The following is a 23,466-nucleotide window of genomic DNA, read 5'->3' on the forward strand; positions in this document are numbered from 1 at the left end:
GGCTGGGTTTGCATCAGGCAGTGCTGTCTCGTGTCTGTGCTACTCTGGGGTAAGGGCAGGTTGTTGTTGGAAGGGGTGGTCCTGCCCTCACTGCTCTCTTGCACTGGCTCTCATCTTCACCTGGTCCTCTGGTGGGTTGGGTCGCAGCAGCAAAAGAAGCTTTCTGCTGGGATAGCTCCACTTCTGGCTCTGGGGACACGAGGGAGGGTGTAGGAATGAGCAGCCGAGGAGCCGTGGTGGCAACTTGCTGCCAGGGCATCTGAGCAGAAATGGGAAACCAGCCCTAAAGTAATGACTTCGTGCGGAACCTGGGCTTCTTGGCTTCAAGTAATACAAAGCACTTGGCTGTTAGAGGGGCTGTAGAGCTGTGTGAGGGTGCATCAGCGGTATGTGGGAGAGTGGTGGTGAAGTCTAAACTGGTGCCAGCTTTGGTTGGAAAACTGCGTAAGGCAGATAGGCGTAAAACAGCACTAGTTTTCCTGGATTGCAAAGCACAAGGGGAGGGATTGGTTGGTTGCTCCAGTGTGCTGCTGTTTAAACGTCACTGTGCCTATGGATTGAGCTGAAATGCTTTTCCATCAGTCTAAGCATGACTTAAGGGTGGATTAGTGTTTTCAGAGGCTGCAAAGTGCTCAGTTTTGAATGCGCTCATTTGGGTAATTGAAAACAATATTAAGGCAATGCCAGGCAAAGATTTTTCCAAAATAGGATTCAACTTTGGGCTTTGCTGTCAAGATTTGCTCACTCAACATGATGGCTAGGTTTTCAGTAATGGACTTCTGAGCAGAAACGGTTGCCTGTTTCACTCTTGAAATTGTTAAAGTTTGCAGACTTAAACCAACTTGCGCTTTCCAAGCTCTTGGTCATCCTCTCAACCGTTTGTCTGAGTTTAATATTTGTAAACAATTTAACAGTAGAATGTAAACAATTTAACAGTAGAATTTGTATTCCTTTTATAACCAAGCTCCAATTTTTCTATTTTTTTGGGCACATGAAAAGAATCATTTAGTTATTTAACTTAGACATCTTATTTCAAAGTCTTATATAGCTGTTAGGAGTAGTAATAGTTATCCACCAGAACAGGCTGTCAAGCTTTAGTAAACAGCAATGTAGCGGCATATTTCATGTTTGTTTTTGTTTATGTATTTATTTATTTATTTTATATGAAGTTGAGAGTTATATAAGCCTTAACAATTGCAGTGACAGATCTCACTCATTCTGAAAAGTGAGTATACGGTTCAGTACTATAAAACAGTAAATTGCCCCTACAGTTTATTGATCAAAACGTCGTAGCCTTTAAAGAACTGGGAAGTATGATCTTTCCGCCCCCCCTCCCCCCCTTCGAGACATACTGCTTTTTACTGCTCAAGATATTTTGTGTGGTGTATTTCAAGTAATAAATTTAGAACTAAAAGACCTGTAACTATTAACTGGAGTTTGTGGGTTGCCTTTGTTTTTACTCAGTTAAAATGAATTGCCATTTATAGGAATAAATAATGGAACTTAGCTCTTAAAAAGTCTTCAGCCCTACCTGTGGAGGATTTTAAAAATCAAATGCTGATGTTTAAGGTCAAGATTGCTTACAGTGTTTTGATACACATTATAACAGAAAATAAGCAATTCCTAACTGCTGTGGACAAAAGTATGGAAACTCTGGTTTTGTTAGAAAAATATTCAAGACTTCTTCCTAAAGTAGTTCACAGAATCAGTTTTATCCTTTATAAATGTGTTACAGAAGTCTAGATTGAGACTTTGATCGAAATGCTCGGTGTTGGATGAAGCTGATGGTCTCTGCTGGTACCAAAGGGACTCACTGCCATATTGTGTCCAATCTAAAGTGAGCCATTTGAGATGCTGATGGGAGATGGTTTCCTCTGTGGCATTTAATCATCTCTGGAGAGAACGGGGTGTGTGGTTTGACTCAGCATGACAGATCTTCTAGCCAATCGCTCTTACCATGAGTCTGTCCATTCTCTTTTGTGCTCAAAATACTTGGTTTCATACAGAACAAAGTGTAGTAATCACAATATATTTGCTTTTTATGACTTACATTTGTGAGAAACTTTTTCTGTTTAGTGTAGTGCCTTTTTTCTCAATTTTTGTTTCTTGTCAGACTGACTCTACGGATGCTTATTCCTTGCGTCAGCACTGCCGGCAAACTGAAATAAGTGGTTTAGTTTTTCGGTGGCTTGTGTGGTATATTTCAAGTATATGACCTAATAAAATGTGCCTGTACCCGAGGTGGTTTATGTGAAGGTATGCCGTTTAGTTGTATTTCTGATGGTTCCTTTTTTTATAGGAACTTCTGCAACTTTGTCAATTACAGTAGCTGTATGTCAATAAATATAATAAAGGTTTGTTTCTCATATTGATGAATGGTATGCTGTTTCATTACTGTCATCTTTGTGTATCTGTTTTCTTTCATATGCGCTTGGAATTGTATTACAGGTCAGAGTGCACAAATCGAATAAACTGTAGAATGTCGAGTAAGCAAATAGATTTTATTTTTTTTTTGTTAGATGCTTTTATTTAAGATAAAATACGCTAAATGCACTTCCTTTTTTAATTTGGATACAGGATGCATTTGGAAGACTTCCTCATAGACACCACAGTTGTCTCCCCAAATGACTTATTTCCAGTATAACTGTTACAATATAGTCCATATTTATAAAACTTGATACTCTATACATTTGACATGTAATTTACATTCATGCAGAGATAATTTGCATCGATAGAGCTGTTTTATAGTGGCACAGGATCTATTAGCATAGTTATAGCTACATTACTTCAGCGGAGCAGCAGAGGTGGAAGAAAGTAGCATGCATTTATTTGACCAGCTCTACTATCAGGTGATTTTAGGAGATCCACCTTTGTTTCATTATGTTGATACTGGCTTCCATTCATATTATGAATGAAGAGGGAATGTTGGATGTCACGAAAGCGTGTCTTCCTTTTAACAGTCATGCAATAAAATGCATTAAGCTTGGTTAATGTAAACAGTAGAGCTGCTCAAATTATATAGCTGTGTTGAGGGATGTTCAATTATCCCAGAAATTTGCTTAGTGATGGTTTTGTTTTTGGTTGTGGTTTTGTTTTCCTTAATAGTGCTGATTATCACTGGATTCTCTTCCCCTAGATAGGATTATTTGACGTTTTCCAAAAGTACAGATTTAACCTGAAGAGACTTGGTAAGAGAAAATAAATGTTTAAAGTGAGGGGGTTTTAGTGAAATTGTCTAAACTCCATCACTGAACTTGATATGGCGAAATATTTTGTCAATGTGGATGCTTAGTAAAAGTAGTTCTAGGTGGAATTAGGCATGAAATTGAACACATTTTTTTAAAATTCATTTTCTTAAGACGGAAAGGTCTTGGTTGTAATAGAGATCATAATTTGAATCTTTGGTTGGTTGTCAGACTTGACCTTTCAGTTCTTCTTTTCAACAGCTTCTTGTTACAGAACAGAGTTAAGTGACACATGCATGTTTAAAGAAAATATGTTGTGCTTAAATTAAAATTCTACAGGTTAGGTAGTGAGGTCTGCCTGAAAGCTGCTCTCCAGCCCTTGTTGCTATTTTCAAAAATGGTTTTGTTTTATTTTGCTTTTTGGAAGAATGCTGTCTTGTAGTAGTAGCTTATCATTGAGTTGAAGGGCAAGTGCAAAGTTTCAGCAGTTGATAATACTGCTGGCCAAAAACGTTCCCAGCACAGCTTCAGTTGTTCTACTGACACAGCTACTTGCAAGGTTCTGCTCTGAGCTCATTCGGCTTCAAAAAGCCACTGACTTTTTTGCATGGCGTGCGTGTCATCGTAGTGTTTTCTGCTTGTTTGTTTATTGAAGCTTGTTTGCTTATCTTGTTTGCTTATCCAGTGCGACACTCTTTGGTACCTGCTGCAAACGTGCTATAGGTCAGTGTTTATGTGAAATCGTCATTCTTGGAGTCATCTTTAGTGGTTTTACCCAGGAGGTCGCAGAGTGAGAAAACATTATACTGAGCTAATACTGAGCATATAGGTTCAGATAAGAAATGATCAGTAGTCTAGTTTGAAGCTTGCGTTTAACGATGCTGCTTTTGTTTCGTGGTTATACGGAGTATTTATTCCTGAGCAGAGTTTTGCCGAGGTAGTTAACATGCGATTTGCAAACTTCTTGGCGAATACGTTAAGAGAGTTTCTCCTGGTTTTATGTGTGTGTGTTTTCTTTTTTTCAAAAGCAAGCACTCAAAAGATACCTCCTGGGTCATCTGAAAGATGTTGCACATCAAAGTAGTTAATGCTGCATATATATAAAAGGACAAAAAAGTCTTTGTTGCAATGTTTCCTAAATCTTTTTTTTATATATATTGAAGTTGATTCCTGCTATAAAATGTATTTGTAGTTCCACTCATGTTAAACTATATTGTTGTTATTTAGACTCTAATATTCAAATAATGCATATTATTTTTTGTTGCCATAGGACAGCTCAAGATTTGGCAAACTGAGTAGTGAAAGAATTTAATGCAACTGCTCTCCAAATACATTATCTGTGCAAAGTCCTTAGCGTTTTATATAAAAAAACAAATGAACAAAAAAAAGATGGGAAATAAGAGATTATGCAGGCTATGTGATCATTTTTTTTCTCTAACAGTAGTAAATAAACCACTGATACAGTTATGCAACTCCTGGCCTTGTTAAGATGGCTCAAGGCCAAGTTGGATGAGGCTTTGAGCAACCTGGTGTAGTGGAAGGTGTTGCAGCCCATGGCAAGGCGGTTGGAACTAGATGATCTTTGAGGTCCCTTCCAACCCAAACCATTCTATGATTCTAAGATGGTCGAGAAGACATGTTTGATTTCTTGATGCATATTCCACTCATTTTAATGCTGCTGTACATACGTTGGACCAAACATGGTATCTAGGTATATAAAGAAGTAACTTTGAATAGAAGGCTTGTTCAGAACAAGGTGTGCAATTACTAGTGGCAGTACTTTTCTGAAAAGTTCCACTTGCTTGAGTTTGGGGATTTTTTGATGCTATTGTCAGGCTCTAAGGAAATGTTATCAGTTGTAATAGTTGTATTTAAGTATAGTAATCTCTTTGATAAACACTTATGCTGTAAATTTTATCTTGAGAAATGTCTTATTAGGAAGAATTTAATTCCTCTTTAAAACTTTATTATTTTAAATAATAAATTATATAAAAACATGGATGTGTGCTATTAGCGATGTTTTTCTTAGTTTTATGAACCGATTTATTCTTAAAGCTTTTTTTGTGATTTAAAATAGAGGAAAAAAAACACCCTTTCATCTTATCTGGCATATCTGAATCTCACATAAGAGCTACTCTTCATCTGCAATGTGTGTATCAATACATAACACTCATAAAGAGCTCATATGAAAGCTATTTTTTTCTTGTAGTAATATCAAGTCTGTTGGAAGTCTTCAGCAGAGCCATGAATGATATTTATTTTAGCCTTTTAATAAGAACTTGCTTTCAAAAAACTAAATCCTTTGGTTTGGGTTTCTCTTTATTCTATTCCATGAAAACATGTTGTCTAGATTTTTGTTTAGGCTCACTGGAGTGATTTTAAGTTTTTCTTTGTTATAGAAACTGTAGGTAACATGCCAAGAAGTAAAATGCCACTTAAAAAAAAGGGTTTAGAAAGATGTATTTAAACCTACAGCCCTTCTTTGGGCTGTTCAGAGCTCGACAGAAGTTAATATTCAAGGTTAATGTGTTATTTACAGTAATTAAAATGTGTGTAAGTTTAGCAAGATGTTTTAAAACTTTTTTTGTTGTTAGAAAAAAATCTTAAGGATAGCAGAAAAATGCCACCAATGGAAAATTTTCTAGTTCTTGCCTGTCATCTCATGAAGATGAAACATAAGATGGCACATAGGGAGTCAGGTTTTAGTAAAGCCCACGTACTATTTCCAGTCTCTTCTTCACAGGCCGACGTGACGGAATGTGCGCCTTGTGCTCCAGTGCAACCTTGCAATAACGAAGCAGATGAAACACAGATGTATCTTAAACTGTTGGGACATATTGTGATTCAGTCTATAGGCAAAGCTGCACGGAAAGATCTGAGGGATACACGGTGTTTTCCAGTATGGTTTTCCGACTAGTACATGAGGAGAGATGATACAAGTATTCAAGCAGTGAATAAGGTGGGAACAGAAGGTGGCAAGAATGGCTAATCAAAATTCTTAAATGGTAGCCTCTGCTTTCCTGCACTTTAGTTTCCCTTTTACTTGCTTGCCCCCTGCCCCCTTTCAGATTGAAATTATTTTTCTGCTGGTAATTTACAACCTGGTTCCTCAGTCTGTCTTTTGTGAGAGACGGGGCTGCGCCGGTGAGTCTGGCAGTGCTGTTTAATGCTGCTGAGAGCAATTAAATTGCTGACGAGTAGAGGTGCAGCACGGGAAAATAAATAATACAAAGGTGTGTGACACTGGAGTTGTGCTCTGTGCCGTGTTAGAGTGTCTTCCTAATAAGCCTCAAGGGGAAGGGATGGGTTATGGCTGCCTGTAGAAGACTAGGTGTGGGAGATAGCTTACTTTCCAAACTTTATAGACTCTTGTCTAGGCTGTCCTAAGGCTGTAGCTTTGTGCAGTAGCACTGTTACGGTCAGTCTCAGGGGTATATTTATCTGTAGGATGCATGGAAATTTGTGATGCCCAAGAAACTTACCTATTTGAGGTCCATCTCGAATTCTTGTGAATCCTTTGTATAAATGTGTTTGGGAGAGTTGGGAACCTAATCTGGCAAGGATTTTGGAGATTCTTGTACTAATTGATTCTTCTTATTGCTGTCCCTTTAAAATCGTTCGGATACATATTTATTGCAAACAAAACGTCTTTGAGTTGGGAATTAGTTCATGGAATCATCTGTTTACTCACATTTCTAACAATTCATGATCACTTTTTTTTGGTGCCTTGAGCCTAAAATGTGTATGTTTGCAACTGTTTTGATTTTTCAAGATGGTCTTGAAAGAGAAGTTGTCTTCACAATTCAAAGCTTTTGCTTTATTTCATCTCTTGTAACTGCTTTATTTTGCCATATAGACATATGGTGTATATACTGCAAGTGCTTTAAAGCAAGTTTTTTGTATTCCTTGCTCTTCAGAGCTTCTAATACAGACATTGTCACAGTTAATTCCTTAAATTTATTGTACTCCCGTATACAGTGGTGGGCTCTACTAATTCTTTTTATTGAGTAGTTCATTCACAACCAGGAGTTTGTCTTTTGTGGAGAGTCTTGACTGAAAGTCTTCAGCTGGCACTCAGTAAGATGGTCTCTCTTAGAGTCGTATAATATAGGAGAGGGAAAAAAAGCGCATGCTTTTACTGACCTTAAGTTTGTAGGCTTTGCCTTTCTGTGCCAGCAGCGTGTGGCCAAATCTTTTTTTCATCACCCTTAGGACTGCTTTGACAGTTCTTTCAAATGAATTATTCTCTTATTTCATATGTGTTCCTCAGACATGTCTGGTTCATAATTTATGAAGAACATGTTAGCATAATATCTTAATATATTTTTTTATTTTTAGAAGAGAACAGACCTATGTCCATATGCTTATGTATATATGCACTATATGTATATGTAATATGATTTTTAACATCTCAGCAATGATTTGGAGTATCCCCATGGAACGTTTTGAGTTGTATTTTCAAGTTGTAAAACTGATGTATACCAAAAGCCTTTGTAACATGACAAGAGGGTGGTTGGAAACTGAGCTTTTTGCAGGTTCCCGTTGGAGCTGTTAGACTTGCTGTATTCATTAACTAGCTGGAGCTGAGTTGCACTGGAGTGAGGCACACCAGATGGGTGGCACTGGAGGTGGCCTTCATAAAGCAAACAGGGCTTTGGTTGCTTTTCTTATTGTCATCTCTTCCATATCTGTCACGTGTTGTGAGTTGTCCCTGGTGGCCTTTATTTAGGTGGTGGCCCTTTGCAGTCCATAGTATTTAAGAGAGTCCTTAAAAGATTTTACTACTTAAGCCTCCGTGGTTTGAACCAACAGTGGAGATGTCAGTTGACATTCCACGTTTTTTGCACTGAATTGCAAATTCCTTAACTACTTAATTCCTACCCAGACAGAAAATTTGAAAACAAGTTGTGTTGAAAGAGACTTTTGTCAAGCAACAGCAACAAAAGTCTGCCCCAGAATGAGGTTGTTTTCCTTTTTTTAATTTGGTTTAGATCAGCTTAGTAACACATGCATGTGAAACTGATTTATTGTTCTAAATGATGAATAAAAGCTGTTTTGAAGCCTTGTTCTTAAATTATAAACCCAGTGACCAAAATTTTATCAGCTGTATTACTGAGCTGTAGAAATCTTTACATAAACCATTTAATTGTAATTAAACGCACTTAAGCATAAGAGGAAAATAAATTGTAAATAAAGATACTTTTATGTTCTAAAAGAGAAATTCTTAGTAAAAAATAAACTTTTTTTTATTTAATACAGCAACTTTACTGTTTTTTTCTGTATTTATTTAATTCTATCCAAGATCACCTTGACTTTTCTCAAAGATCTTTTGACTCTTAGTAAAAACAAGATTTTTGTTTTTACAGATTACATAATTACATAATATAAAGAACTGTTTCTGTAAGATTTATAAATATAGAACAGATGAGCAAGAAGTGCTGTCAGACTTAGTGTAGACTTATTCTTTGTTTCAAATCACCTTCCAGCTAAGGAGAATTATCCTTTCTCCTGGAAAATACAGATCCAGAATTTGAGTATAATTGATTGTTTAAATCAAGATTTCTTCCTTTCGTATTTAAATTAAAATTTATGGTTTTGTTTGGTTTGATGTAAGTCAATCCGCTGTAACTAAAGGTGTGAGCTTGTTTTTCTGAAGCTTGGAAGTCAGATTGGTAAATTCCTTGTTGCTCCAGAGACATGGATTGAGAAATGTCTCTGTAGATGTTCTCTGGGCCTTGAGGAGGCAGCAGTTAGTCAGATGGATTTGTGTCTTGGTTTTTCCTCCTTCCTCCCCTCCCTCCCTCTGCAGATGTGGTTGGCTTCTCGTCACTGTTGGGGTGTTCTTTCTTTCACTGCTGCTTTCAGCTCAAAGAAGGGGCCTTTGGAAATGGAATTTAGTTTTATGGTGCTGGTCAAATAACACATTAGCAGGCTCCCGGCTGCCTGTGGAGATTCAGGTGATGCTTCTCTTCTGTGTGTATGTATGAATTATATGCATGTATCAATAATAAAGTATTCTGAAGTCCTTATAATAATAATTTTCTTATTATGAGGTAGTCTTTAGAGAAATAATGAGAAAGAGAAGGTTAATGATTGGTGGTGATAAAACTTGTGTTTTCTTCAGTCGCACTGAAAGTTCTTCTGTAGCTTGACAGAAACTATGGGCTTGTGACATCAGCATTTGGTTGAAGCTCCCTGGCCTTTTTTTATATGAGGCTAGAATTAACCTTCAGGGTCCCTCTTGGATCCTAGTGTTAATCTCCTTGTGGAAATGATTATGAATTAATAGCCGTTAGTGCCTAACAGAAAACTTACAGTAGGAAAACAAACTAAATGTTCACAATTATGAAAGCAACTTTAAACTTTGACCCTACATTTGAAGGCCTTGCATAAATGTAATGCCATATTGTCTGTGAATAACATGGAGGAATGTAAAACATACTGAGATGCCTGTATGATGCCTGGAATTAGAGATAGCCATAGAGCATGCTGACAATATGTCATTTTATTCTCCCAGAATATGTTAACCAGGTTGTGGTTAAAAGAATTTAAAATGTGTCGTTCTGAGCTATTTATAACTGTTTAAGTTCTGTGAGAGTCACTTTTACAGAAAATGTGGTTATATACTGTAAAGGATGGGTTTTGTATTTTCTTTATGCATCAGTCTTTTGTGCTATGTTTCAAAGAAAATAGGAACAGATGGAGGTTTGCTATTGATACAACACAGCGTTCAAAATTCTGGTTTGTGAAAAGGGTATGTATTATTGAAAGACTTCAGCATGGAGGTTTTTTGTTTTCAGTATGAAGTTGCATTAGAATAATATTTTTTTATCATGCTGGTAGAGATCAAAGTATTAGTATAGTAAATAATCCTCTTTGTCTAAAACATATCTAAATATATGCTGCCAGCTTGCATACTGTGCTCCTTATTCAGGAGAAACCAAGAATTGATTCTGGGCTGTTTGCCAGTAGAACAACAGTTCGTCTCTCCGTGTGGGAAGAACATCTTTTGCTGGCTCAAAATGGGATTACACCATTGCTAGGAGTCAGTGCCACCTTTGCCATTGTACCATTGCCGTTAGTCAGTGACAGCTCCTTAATTATTGCTTTTGTTTGTAACAATTTATCCTGTGTGGAGAATGTGTCCTTTCTTAAAATCATCCAGTAGTGATCTTGTGGCTTTTATAGTTTCTATAATCAGTGTTTACCACCAAGACAACCAAATGTGATGTGTGTGTGTGTGAGGTTGCCATATCTTTGTATCCATTTTAGATGTGTGTGTGTGTGTGTGTGTGTATATATATATATATATACACACACACATACAGACACAAGCATCTAAACTGCTTTTGTCTAGCCAAGATCACCCAATGAGCCTTCTGTAGCTTTTAAAAAATATCTGTAGCTTTCAGAGTAGTTTGGATGCCCAAATGTTAAGAAAAGGCACTTAGGTAAATCAATACGTATTTTACCTTTTGTCTGGAACAGTTTTGTGTAACTGCTGGTTTGAGGTACCCATAAGGTGGAGGAGCTCAGTTGGCTGTCTCATGAACTGTTCTTAATGACCATTATGTTGTTTCCCCCTCTCGTTTTTCTAGGCTGTTCAATTAACCCCTAGACGATGGCTGAACCTGCAGGAGTACCAAAGCAAAAAACTAATGGCAGACCATGGGGTTACGGTTCAGAGATTCTTTGTAGCTGATTCTGCAAATGATGCCCTGGAGGCTGCTCAGAGACTGAGTAAGTTGACTGATAATGGGAGGAATCTACTTCACCAGATAGCAATCTGGAAAATAAATTGCTTTCTAATAAGTTGTACACAATCTTCAAATTGATGCTTATTGAAAAGGTTTGATATATTATCCAGACCATAAAATACGTGAACAAGTTTATAGCAGTGATGTTTTTTCAGAACTTTATTTCTAAAATGTTTTGTATGCACCATGTAACATGAAGTCTTTAATTAACATTATTTATGTTATTTTGAAGAACTCAGAATAACTTCATGTATAGTTTCTGAGGAAGATAATTTGTTGTTGTATATTTGATAGAACGTAAGGAACTGAAGTAAATGAACTTGCACGAAAAGTTGTTTTCAAATGAAAATTTGCTGTATTAAAGAGCAAAGGAAGAAAAAGGTTATGGACTCTCCTTTTTTGAAGATATTCAGAACCCAGTTGGATACAGCCCAGTTTAGCTGACCCGTCTTTGAGCAGATAGGTTGGACTAGATGATTTCCAGAGGTCCTCTGCAACCTCAACTGTTCTATGATGCTATGAAGATATAAAATATGTAGCAGAGAATTATGTAAATATGTGTTTCTTCATGTGTATGTTTGCCCATATGGAGAGAAAAAAGGTCAGCTGAGTTACCTACCATCGCAAAAAGACTTGACAGTGGGTGGGAGAGGAAACCGTGTTTTTTGGAACTTCCTTTTGGTTCTCTGTAACATCCTCATTTTAGTGTGGTGAACATAAGATGATGGTGTGGGTCGGAAATGGATTTATGTAATACCTTTTCTCTCAAAAGAAAATACATTCAAATATGTTCATCACTGAATTCTAACTTTGAAAGAAGTTTTCTACTTTAAGTGAATAGTAGTTTGTGTAGTTTTCCTCTTTTCATTTAGCTTTTGTTAATATATCATACATCAAAATGCCAGAGGACAGACATTATTGTAGCCTAATTGTGTAGTAAGAAGTAGTTTTTTTTTTAATTTTATGTTTTATGTGATACACAAGCCACTTAGTTAAATACATTTCAGGTTTGCCCACTGGAAAGTAAATTAACACAACTTACTCATCTCAAAGATCTCATCAGACCTCAAGTAGCTGAATAGGATTAGCATAATGGCTTGCTAAATCTCTATAACTTTATTAAGGTAATAAATTTTTCAGTAATCAAAACCTTATGTCAAGCAGTACCTTTGAAAATGTATTTGAAACAAAAACATTGAATGCAACTGTTATGGTCGTTTGGCAGTGCGAACTGAAAAATACTGACAGAGCAAAGCTCATAGAATTGGAGGCTTTCCTCATGTCTGGATGTCTGAGAAAAACAGGAAAAGCTAACTGAAGCTGTGGCAGGTTTTTCACAAATGTTACAGCACTTAAACTCTCCTCTTCATGATTGAACCCACAAATGAATTGGTCTATCCAATAACTATTACTATTCTTGATCCCTGTAACTGTTTGGAGAAATAAATTACTCCATGAAAGGCAGTGAACCTTTTCTGGTTTATGATGCCAAATTTATTTTAAATAACTTCTGTAGCTTGCTTGCTTTGCAAAGCACAGAAATATTGGTCTATAAAAAGACCTGTTGAATTTTAAATAATCAAAAGTAAATTATAAAAACAAATTAATTACTTGCTAATTAAACTTTATCAGGTAAATTGTTTGTTTTTTTTAACTGGTTTGGCTTCTTAACACCTCAAAACACTATGAGTCAGTGGTACCATTCTTCATTTTATATAATTGCATTGCTGCATTACTGGACGTTAAAGAATTGTGGTTTATAGTGTGAGAGCTGTTTCATGTCGAAATGATTGACACTCTCCATTGATCCACTAAATAATTAACAACATCCTCGTTATCATTCTGAAAGTGTGCTGTCCTTGTGCTTCTAACATGCATTTTGAAAACTAAGCGTTAGGAACACACGTTTTGCTACCGTGGTCATTGTTGTTCCAAGATTTCATCAGATTTATCTTCTTTATGATCCTTCAGAGTAGCAGTATCTCTGTCACTCGGGTTTATCTGCACAATTTGATATGGGCTGCCATCTTCTGAATATGCAGCCACACAAAGTAAAAAGTTAAAGGAGAAACAAAAAACTTCAGCCAACTTCAGGAGGCACAAAATATTCCAAAATAAAATAACTAATGAAGGCAGCTTTGGGATCTTCTTGATAGACAGGCATTCTGCAGCAAAAGATGGTGAAAGGAGAGGCCAGTCACCCCTGCCAAGTCCTGCTGAAAAATCTGGTGGTTTAGATACTGTATGCCACATTGCAGCTGTCCTTAATTTTAGCTTCTGCAAACAAGAAAGGATGCTTGCCAATGTATTTATAAGATAAAGATAGAATGGAGTTATCAAAACGGGAAAGTCAGCGGTTCAGTATTTTTCTTGTAAAAGGAGGTTCTTTCTATAGACCTGTTGTCATCAGTACAAGAGAAACAATTATTTTCCTTTATAATCTTACAACATTACATCGCTCACATGGGTCCATGTGTGAGATAAAGGAGTACAGATAAAGGGATAGGAATTCCTGATGCGGAAGTCTTTACGAAGTGTGGTTTCACAAACTAATTTCACAATTTCACGAAATACTACAGGCTTGACAGAGCTCTCTGTACTGCTGCAGTGCCTGTGGTCACTAATTTTGCTATTGTTGGATTTCCTGTTGATGCAATGGAAAGAGGTGGGATGAGATCGCTTTTGCTGCTGTCTTCACTCGTCAGGAAGGTGTTAATGCATGTGTTCATGAAAGGGTTTGCCTTTATCCAGTATCAGCAGTTTGGTTACAGTTTGCTCATTTTCTCTGTTGCTCTCTCTATTTTTATTAATATGTACACTGAATATAGTGCATATTAATTTTCTCAGATAGATTTTCAAAACTTACCAACAGCACAAAAGGCAGTCTACAAGGAATTTTTAATGGAATTAAAGGATTGGATTTTTTTCTTCTAAGAAGAGAATGGCAGATGTGAAGAAAATTAGAATGACATCATTAATATTGACTTCAAAAGAAGTCGTGCACAATAAGGAATACGGAATTAGGCCCCAAGGAATTCATTGCCTTTTACGTGCTAAGCAATTTTCAGGTGTAACTCTTGTAGAGAAGGCAATATTTACAGAACACCAAGAAATGCAGTCACAAACGGTTTTGCCTTTCGTGTTAAAATTCCTAGGTTTTCCAGAGAGGAGAGAAAAAGGCATTGTACTGTTTTGCTACAACAGTATGGCGTTGCTTGATCTGCCATCTGAAGAAACACAACCTGTAAACGAGTTCTTACAGTTCTAGTGCAGCTATTTAACAGAACAAAGTGAAATATTTGGGAACTGAGTTTTTGTCTGAATCATAAGATCGTCTGGCTGTTCCTTCATTAACTCACAAGTCTTCTGATCTGATTCTCACTTAATGCAGTGGTACATTAAAGGCTTGTTTAGCCAAAGGCGGCATTTCCTTTCTTGCTATTTCTTTTCCTCATACTGTAGTACCGACATAAGGAAAAAAAATCCTTACGTATGCATACATATACCCAGACTGTTAGGGTGTGCATTTTCATGGCCTGTTTTGGGCATCATTTCAGGGTCCATCATTTTCTCTAGCCTTCCCCACCAGAGGCCCTTAAGTCTGATTCAGCTTGTGCACTTTCTTTACGTTCTGCCTGATGGAGAAGTTATTACAGGAACCATACTTTTAAACTAGTAGGTGGACAAAGCTGAGAGGGATTATAATTATGCTGGAGGGTGTTACTATGTGCTGTCAGTTGGCTCTTTGAATCAAGAGAGGACTCAGAGAGGTGGTTGGAAATGCCGACAATCTTAAATGGATGCTGGAAGCTTGGCACGTGTTTCTTTTTCTGATTTTTAACAAAAGCAATAGAGTGCTGCCCATTGCCACTTAGAGTGTTTCATTACGTTTAGGAATCAGTCAGGTGCAGTGTTCACACTCTATCACAGATAAATGCAATTGAATTGAGTGCAAGGCTTTTATTCACTCTTTAAAAAAAAAATGTATAACAAAATATAGTCTCTGCATATCCTATTTCTATTGCCTTATGCATGAGGGAACTCATAAAATCCAGCTTTGGACTAAAGGCATGCTTTTTATATCAGGCTGGAGAAGTAAACATGTATTTTATAAAGAACAGAAGAGGTTTATTGAAGCCTCTTTCCATGAGGTCATTTACCTGTCACCTATTATTCACCATTTTTTAGAATATTGAAAGAGTTCTCAGTCATGTGATTACCACTTTCCTATCTCAGCCTGCTGGGTTTTTTCCCTTGGCTATGTTTAATTTAGATGGAAGGCTGCATTTTTTAGATGCTGTTTTAGATCCAGTATCTGCAAGTTCATCTCTCCTGTAGAAGCTGGGAAAACGACTTGAAAGCAATGTATGTTTAGAAGGGATCAAAATTGATCTTTAGCTTGGTAATGTCCTTTTTTGCATAGATTATGAAGAAATTGTTGATAATAATGCTATCTTCATTTAATCTAAGCTTTTATGTTAGGAAAAATGGAAAAGATCCTTGAACCTGACGTTTCTGAGGATATTAGAAATGTGAATTTAGGTTCTTTTTTTGTTATACCAGGAAGAACTTTTCTATGAGTATCTTGAACAGACCAGCCCTCTGTTGTTAAAGTTATCTTTAAGTAACTTAATTTACTCCTCAGTCTGTGAGTTGGCTACTTAGCTGACCTTTCTTTACTGTCATCATGTGCTTTCCTTACATGATTTAATTCCTTGTCTTCTTCTCCCTGCTAGGATAAGTAGGAGAAGAATTGCCTTCTTCAGCATTTCTATGATTTCCATACTTTTTCCTGTTGCATGATTCACTGTGTAGTAATATTTTTTTCACCTGTGCATAATGAGCTATTTCTTAAAAAAACCTGTGTACTTAGTGGTTATAACTAGTTATTTTTTAGAACCCCTTGCATTATGCTTCTCTGCATACGTTGAAAAATCACGTGTTACTGAAATAGTGTTCCGTGGAGCTGCATGCAACGGACTTGCTAACTGGTAGGGAACAGCTCTCCCATAACTCCTCTTATTTTCTCTGACAGCTTTTATTAAAGTTCTTTCTACTTAAATTATGGCTTTCTGAAACTATCCTTTCAGGCAAAATAATGCTGTAAGTTATTGACTAATATGATTCTATTCTCAAATGGGTAAGTATTTAGAAAACCTTTTAAATTTAATAGAAAACTAGTGGTGGATGAGCTGCCTTTGGACCACTTTCAGCACTATTGAGCATGAGTATTTCTCTTTTCCCTTTAGTAGATTTTCAGTTAATGGATTTTGCCTTTTCTGAGTGGTCAAATCTAAGACTAGAGGGAATCTGCATTTTCCTGCAACTTCTCAGTGACAGGGAATACCTGTTAATACTCTTACTCCCAGTCTTCATAGGCACCTCTTGAATGCATCCATTTCAAAGCTCCACAGAATTTGCCATCATCCGTGGTTTTAGTCTCTTTCTGTCCCTTGTCCAATTTGCTATTTTCTCTTAGAGCCCTTTGCTCATTGTATCTGTTTCTCTTGTTTCTTCCTATTGTCATCTTCCACCTTATGAGTTCTGATTGAGAAAAGCCTCTTCCTTTTTTTGTGCTAAACAGTCAGTTATCTTGCCTTACTTAAAACAAATATTTAGTGGTTGTGTACCTCTAAAAGCCACTGTATGCTTGCGTGCATACTTTTTAATTTTGTTTGCTGAAGTGCTTTGCTTAGACCACCGATTTCTGTGACATGGCAGTCATAGAAATTAACGTTTCTGTGTATGATCAGAAAACAAACAATAATTGCTCGCAGTTTGAATAATATTTTTCTCTGTATTTGTCCACTTTGAAATGGTTTGATTTTTGGAAAAAATTGCTAAATTTAATTGTGCTAGCAATTTTAAAAATCTCACTAATTTCTGAAAATGATGAAAATAAACTAGAGTAAAAGTTATGAAGGCAATGCCTTGCATGTTACTGTTCTTTAAAGTAATTTTGTGTAGGAGGCTTAATAATCAATATGTCAGTGATCCAGTTTATTTACCCCATCTACTGGATGAAAAATCAGTCATGGAAAATCAGAGGAGTTAGGAAAGGTATTAAATGATTTTATTCACTGAAACCTGCTTTACTCTAAGGATTTTGTTAGAAAGTCGTGGTGAATTTGCTGTGATACAGCTATAGGGCAAAGCTGGAGTATAGTACTTATTTGATACTATTTTTTATGGCTATTCATTTGCTCTCAGATTGCTTTTAGGTGCTTTAACTTAATCTGTCTTGGAAGCTAAACTGCAAAAAAGGCATAATTAAGGTGGAATTAGGGTTTCCATTTGAGGATTTTGTACACAATGGCTGTTTGCACTGCTGTGTAGCAGGACCTTTCTCCCTGGACGTGAGCCCTAAAATTCTCCTGCTTTCTTCTCGTTGTGGACGTGATTTGTTTGGTTAGTTTTGAATCTCTCAATTCCTGCTTGTTCTCCCTCCCCCTTGCCTCCCCTCCTTCCTCTGGGTTTCGTGCTAAGAAACTATTTCACAGAGGCTGTTGAGAAGAGGTAAAATTTTAAGCACAACAGTATTTAAGCGGCGCATTATCCTTGGTAAACCCTGCAAGGGGTCTCTTGCTTGGCATTACTGCATGTCTCATTCCTCCTCTTCAGCTTAGCAATGTTTTTCCGCATAAGCCCTTGGCACCTGTGTGAAAAATGGGCAGCTGTCTAACCACACACGCGTTTGTTGGTAATGGCCACGTGTTGCGTCCTGCGTGCCAGAAAAACAGGCAGAAAAACTTCCAGCTTCCCTAACTGTGATTTTGAGTTTTACTCTTTTTGAAACAAAATGAATAAAAGATTTTGTCAAAGCTTACCACTGGGTATTGTGCTGTTTCAAGTTGAGCCTTTCTGTTTCAAGTTAAATTACAAATTGTTGCTTTTAAAATATTTTAGATATGCAAATTCTTCGAAGGACCCTTTGTCTGGTGAGGAATTACAGAAATAGTTAATTTCATATGCAATGTTATGAAAAACAAATCTGTTTTTTTCTTATCTGTTCCCTTTGTTAGAAAATTACATGCTGAGAGTGAGTCAGTAAATGCAAGCTTGAGACTGCTTACAATAGTTGGGTATTTTATAACCATTCTTCGTCACCAAATGTCTTCATATTCAATAGATTTATAGTAATATGAGTAATGGCTAGGGGGCTAACAAATCAAAATCTCATTTCAGATGTTTGACACTAATGTTGTGCTGACTTATTGTTCTCTGTGTTGGATTTCTGATCAAATTACCGAAATAACTACTTGGAAGTAACAACACAAAGTAAAAAATACTCTCGAAAGGAGGGACTGAATTTTATATTTAATGCGTGCCATAGAAAGCAGTCATTTACAAATTTCAGCTGTGTTAAATATATTAGTGGATTTTTGTTTATAAAAGAAGGAGGTGACAGAAGCCGTAGCTCTTGATTCAGGAATTTTAACAGGTGGTAAAAAATGCAACATTTCACAAAGAAGGTACAAGAGAACTGCTGGTATATATTCCAGGCTTGTCACACTGTATTTTAGAGTTCTTCAAGGTAGTTTTGCAGCTGCGAAACAATAACCAGATGCGTAATTGAGAAGCAGCTGCATGAAATTTTCATTTTTTATGGGTAAAATCAGAACCATTAGACACACTTTATGTGTAAGGTATGAAACACTAAACAACATTGTTTTCTGTGCATTGCTAGCAGCTGTGTGAAGGAGAGAAATCACACCTCTACGCTCTCTAGATGCCCATCTGCTTCTAAATATTTGGGGGCCGATTACTAAAACCAAACTTTTCTGGGTTTTTTTTGTTTGTTTGTTTTTCCTTGTTTGTTGCTCTGACTTGCTTTAGAAGCATTTATTTTGTTTTTAATTTGTAAAACCCTGTTGTAAAAAGGCACCTGTGACACTAAATAGTCTTTTTTGTTGTTGTTTTCTAATCACTGGTGTTTGTAGCTGCTGGTTTTATCTGAATACCATGGTGTATCTCCTTTTGGGAATGTCTGTTCCTGATGGAAGATAAATGAGTTGTGCTGATTTTTTAGGATTCTGCCATCACTGACTGCATGTGTTTCAAGGCAGAACTGAATCTGAAATTTGCATTTGATATACACCACAGCACTGTTGAAAGACATGGCAGCTTCTTTTAACAATCATTTAGTTGTCACTTGTATTTTAACAAGCTATATAAGACAAGGTGTAAAATAATGGTGATTGTCCAGAAGCCGTGTGCCACTTTGACTTTCTTGAGAATTCTTCTTTCAATTCCTGGGAAGCCTGATATATTTATTTGTTTAAAATAAATCTATCTGTTGATAGTTAGTACAGCTTAGCACATTTTTGGTAACAAATACTGCAAATATTATGGGTTTAACTTGTGATGGAAAAGATCAGGTTCTCAGTTGACAGTCTGTAGTTTTTCCTCCCTGGGCCTCGTTACTATGGCTGTATTGGTGACCTGATCTTTGGGCTGACTGTGATCAGAAGAATTGCACTTCTTTTCCTTACATGGTATAAACCCTCAGCAGACACATGGTTTAGGTATTAATTTTGAAATAGGGTTTATTAGTTAGAAACTTGAAATGAGACGACAAAGTTTCTTGAGACTGATGGATCTGCACTGTACAGTGCTGCATCTTCTCTGTGATCAGTCTGTCAGTATATAATCCCTCGTACAAGGGTGTCATAAAACATAATTGACACTTATGTCTGTAAAATGTGGGGTGTATAGGTTTTATTTTAAAATTTCTAATGGAAGTACTAGTAAAATCATGTTCAATTGGATTAACAGAAAATCTAAGAGCAGAGTAATGACAGTCTAGAGTCAAGGATAGTTTGTAATTAGCCCTTTTTGTAGGATTTCTTAGATCCTACTAGCAGAACTCTTTTGTATGGTCAGTAGTTTGGTAGTAATTTATTTGAAGAAATGTATAATCTGTTCCCTCCTCCATACTGTGGACACTTTTGTGCTTGAACCTGATTTTATTTGAGGCTGCGGTTTCATCAGGAAAGGGGACAAATATGACATTAGCTCTGATTACTGCCTCATTGCTCCTAGGTTTCTGGAGAGACTTTCGTTTTGTAGTCAGGCCCCAGATGAGTAGCCCGATGGAAAACAAGAGGAACTGGGCTAGTTTTAGAGCGAGAAAAACTGAGAAACTTTATAAACAGTCAAGTTTTGAGTAGTAATATGTTCCTTCAAATTAATAGTTAAACTTATGCCGAAAAAACAGCTCTTACTCAGATGCTTTTCTTCAACTGGATTCTGAATTATTGCTCCATCTTTTACCATTTCTTTTTTAGAGTGTTTAAGACAACAGTTCTGGTTATTGCTCTACTTTGATACTGTCGTAATTTCCCTGATCTCCACTAGTGTCCCCCAGGTGACACAAAGTATAGCAGGAATGTACTATTGTTAGATAACCACTTTCTGTATATAATTCAACTGAGGAAGTTGCATTTTTTTTTTAATCTGTCAATTGTTTCTGTTAAATTTGTTTTACCTTTGTCTTTATGGAATAGATGGTGGTTTAGGATGGACTGTGATTGATGTGTAAGGATATTAGCTTGTACATTTGCTGTAAAAGCACATGGTTTTGAACCAAGCCGGGAATCTTCTCTCACAGCTGGCCTTTCAACTTGTATGAAGCTCAGAGGACACGCAGCATACAGCCTCCAAACCGTGGTTCTCTTCCCCTCTTTTCCTCCCTCAGCCTCCTCCAGTCTATGAAGTAGTCTTACCCGGTATTTTGCAAAGGTTAGTACTACTTGCAAGAGCTTGTTTTATCTTTAAAGACGGGAGCTATTTACAAGCTGATATTCTGAGAACATCAGCAGTTGAGAAGTATGATCATAAGAGGTTGTGATATTTTTTTTTTTTTTGGTAGATAATCTCTACCTAAAATGGTAGAGCAGTTGTTGAAGCTGAGGATATTCTGACATTTTGTTAATCTGCTACTTCATATTTGAGAAAGTGCTGTGAATTTAAAATATGTTTATCTACATTTCTTCAAATATTTGCAGTTTAAGAAAAGAAAAATATTTCAACACACTTAGGAATATGAAATGTGTCATTGTAACCCTGCTGGATTCAATTGGGAGATACTATGTGCCTTCCTGCATCACAGTATATTTTAAATGAGGCTTTAAGCCTTGAGAATATCATAATGAAAAACATTTAGTGAGAATCATGTTCAGGTTAGTTCCAGGATTTAGCTATGCTCTTATTTTAAGTGATTTTTGTTTTGTTAAGAAGAATCTGAAGTTGACAGTTTTACGTATACGTGGTATACTCTACCCTGTCCCACAGCTAGTCAGCTATTGTTTCTTGCGTCATTGTGAAGGAGAACATTTTTCTTGTACTTCCCCTGGGCGTAGGTGGACTGCTCACCTGAGTAAGATAAATAGGGCCAAACTTCAGGCTATAAATCTTAAATATATTTATTGTTCTAGGTGCTTAAGAAGAGCCTCAGGATTTTTGCAGAAAGAGGAAAGAAAGGCAGCCTTGAAAAGTGTGCTGTATAAATAGTTAACAATATAAAGTCACTGGGAAGATTCACCATTACTGCACTGCACTTCCTTCTACTCCCTGCCAAGTCTTACCCCTCTCTTCCTCCAGTTATTCATCCGTGTATTTCAGTAGTAGTTTTCCTAATCTTATTGTGTGTGAGTATTGTGGTCCAGTGAAGATTATTGTCATAATAATCCTGATACTGTGTCTGCGTGTCCAACACCCCTCCTTGTTCTCGTTACCTCAGATAAATCTTTTACACAGGTTTTTGTTTTAGCTTGTTAAATGTTCAGTGTGGTTGATTTTCTTATTGGCCTTTCCGTGTCTTACTTTCAGTATAATACAGCTTTTGTTTTGGATGTGTTGGGATAAAAGTGGAACAAGAGAGGCTTGAGGTCAATTATTGCAAATTTAACTATCTTACAAAAAACTTCATATAAAATTTTTCCTCCAATAAATACAGGGTCATGTTTCATAAGACAAAGTAATCAGCCATTTAACTATGGTGATTAACATATGCTATAAATAAATTGCTTATTTTTATCTTTTGAATGACGTTCCTGTTTGAAGTGCACATGCAGTTAGCATTTCCTTAGTTTTTTCTTTGGTCCATAAGCTAAGTTAGATGCTTAAGAATGCTTTTGTACTCAAAAGTTATTTTACAATTCTGAAATGAAAAAAATTCCATGTATTTTCATATTTCATGTTTTGGTTTCCAAAATGAGACTCCTATCTCCTTTGAGTTTATTCAACTTTGTGTCTATTTTCACAATTTCAATGTTACAGTTTTCGATTTATGGCTATTTTTTTACGTTGAGTTTTTGACATTTAGTGTCTTGTAAATAGTGATATGTACACACTTCCATAGATTTTAGTAAGCATTCTTTCAGAAAACTCTAGGCTGATGAAGAAACTAAATAATCCAGTCAAATACTGGAAAGATTTGTAAGGACTAAGGTTCAGAGGTAATTTAACAGGAGTCGCATATCACTGAAGTTATCTATATGATGTGATACTTCTCAGTTGTGCAGAAAGGAATGCAATTAGTGCAGTTAACAGCAGGTAGGGCAACGTTAATTGTATGTTCTCATCTCTCTGTGAGTTGTTTTAGCTATGTAGATCCCTCTTCTTTTGCATTTTATTAGGTAAATTATACCACAGGAGACTTTCTGGGAGTTAACTGTGGCTGTTATTTGCACAGGTGTACTTTTTACTGCCTCAAATAAATTCTGAGCTTGACCTCAAAGTGAGAAGGTTGGAGTGGAAGAGACGATACAAGCGTGGACAAAACATCATGTGAAAATTTTGCCTTTTAAAGAAACATTGCCTTATTCTATACCTGACACTTCAGTAAAATCTGGAACTGTTTTCTGCAGAGTGGAAAAAAGTAATAATCTGCTGTAGCATTCTTTTCAGCGATTACCTGTTCTATTTGTAAACCAGGCAGACACAATTAAGTGACTCTGCACAGGACCTGAGAAGTGGGTTTTCTGATGTGGTTAAACAACTTGCTGACCTGAAGTTAATGAAATATTAACCAGTTCTTAACAGTTGTCAGGATGTCAGAGAGAGCATCTGTTTCTGAGGATTCATAAGAGGGGCCATTGGCACGGTGCTTAAGTCACATTTGTCATTTAAATAGCAGAGTAGCCTCACCTACAAACTCTCAGCTGGACCATGGTTATAAAGCTGGTGTTACAGATATGATCATCTGCTGCTGACAAGTTCAACACAGGTTTGATTCACAGTCCTGCTCATCTGAAGCAGAGAAGTTGTTGGACAGCACTGGGCATAAAGAATGTGAACATTTTGGATGTACTTGCTCACGTGTTATGTGAGTCCCTTTGTAGGTTCAACAAGGGTTCAAAACAAATCAGCTGCACATTCTCTTTCTTTGCAAACACGGTTGCTGCTTATTCCAATTTTACATTTTTGCTCAGAAAAATTCCCTTTATGTGTGAGTAATTGAGAAAGCTGCAGATTCCACAGTTTAATATGACTGCTCATTCATCGTGATGTTTAAACTGTGC

The 23,466-nt window shown here is 36.7% G+C and overlaps 1 protein-coding gene across 1 annotated transcript in view; it reads left to right on the forward strand.

Moving 5' to 3' along the window:
* Positions 1-23,466, forward strand: part of SUCLG2 (succinate-CoA ligase GDP-forming subunit beta) — a 131,289-nt gene that overhangs the window by 14,875 nt on the left and 92,948 nt on the right. Inside the window, exon 2 of the mRNA XM_086619001.1 lies at positions 10,784-10,925. Coding sequence (XP_086475127.1) covers positions 10,784-10,925 — 142 coding nt within the window. The remainder of the gene's footprint in view (positions 1-10,783; positions 10,926-23,466) is intronic.

This window comes from Tauraco erythrolophus, chromosome 12 (assembly GCF_009769465.1).
Source record: "Tauraco erythrolophus isolate bTauEry1 chromosome 12, bTauEry1.pri, whole genome shotgun sequence".
NCBI lineage: Eukaryota > Metazoa > Chordata > Aves > Musophagiformes > Musophagidae > Tauraco > Tauraco erythrolophus.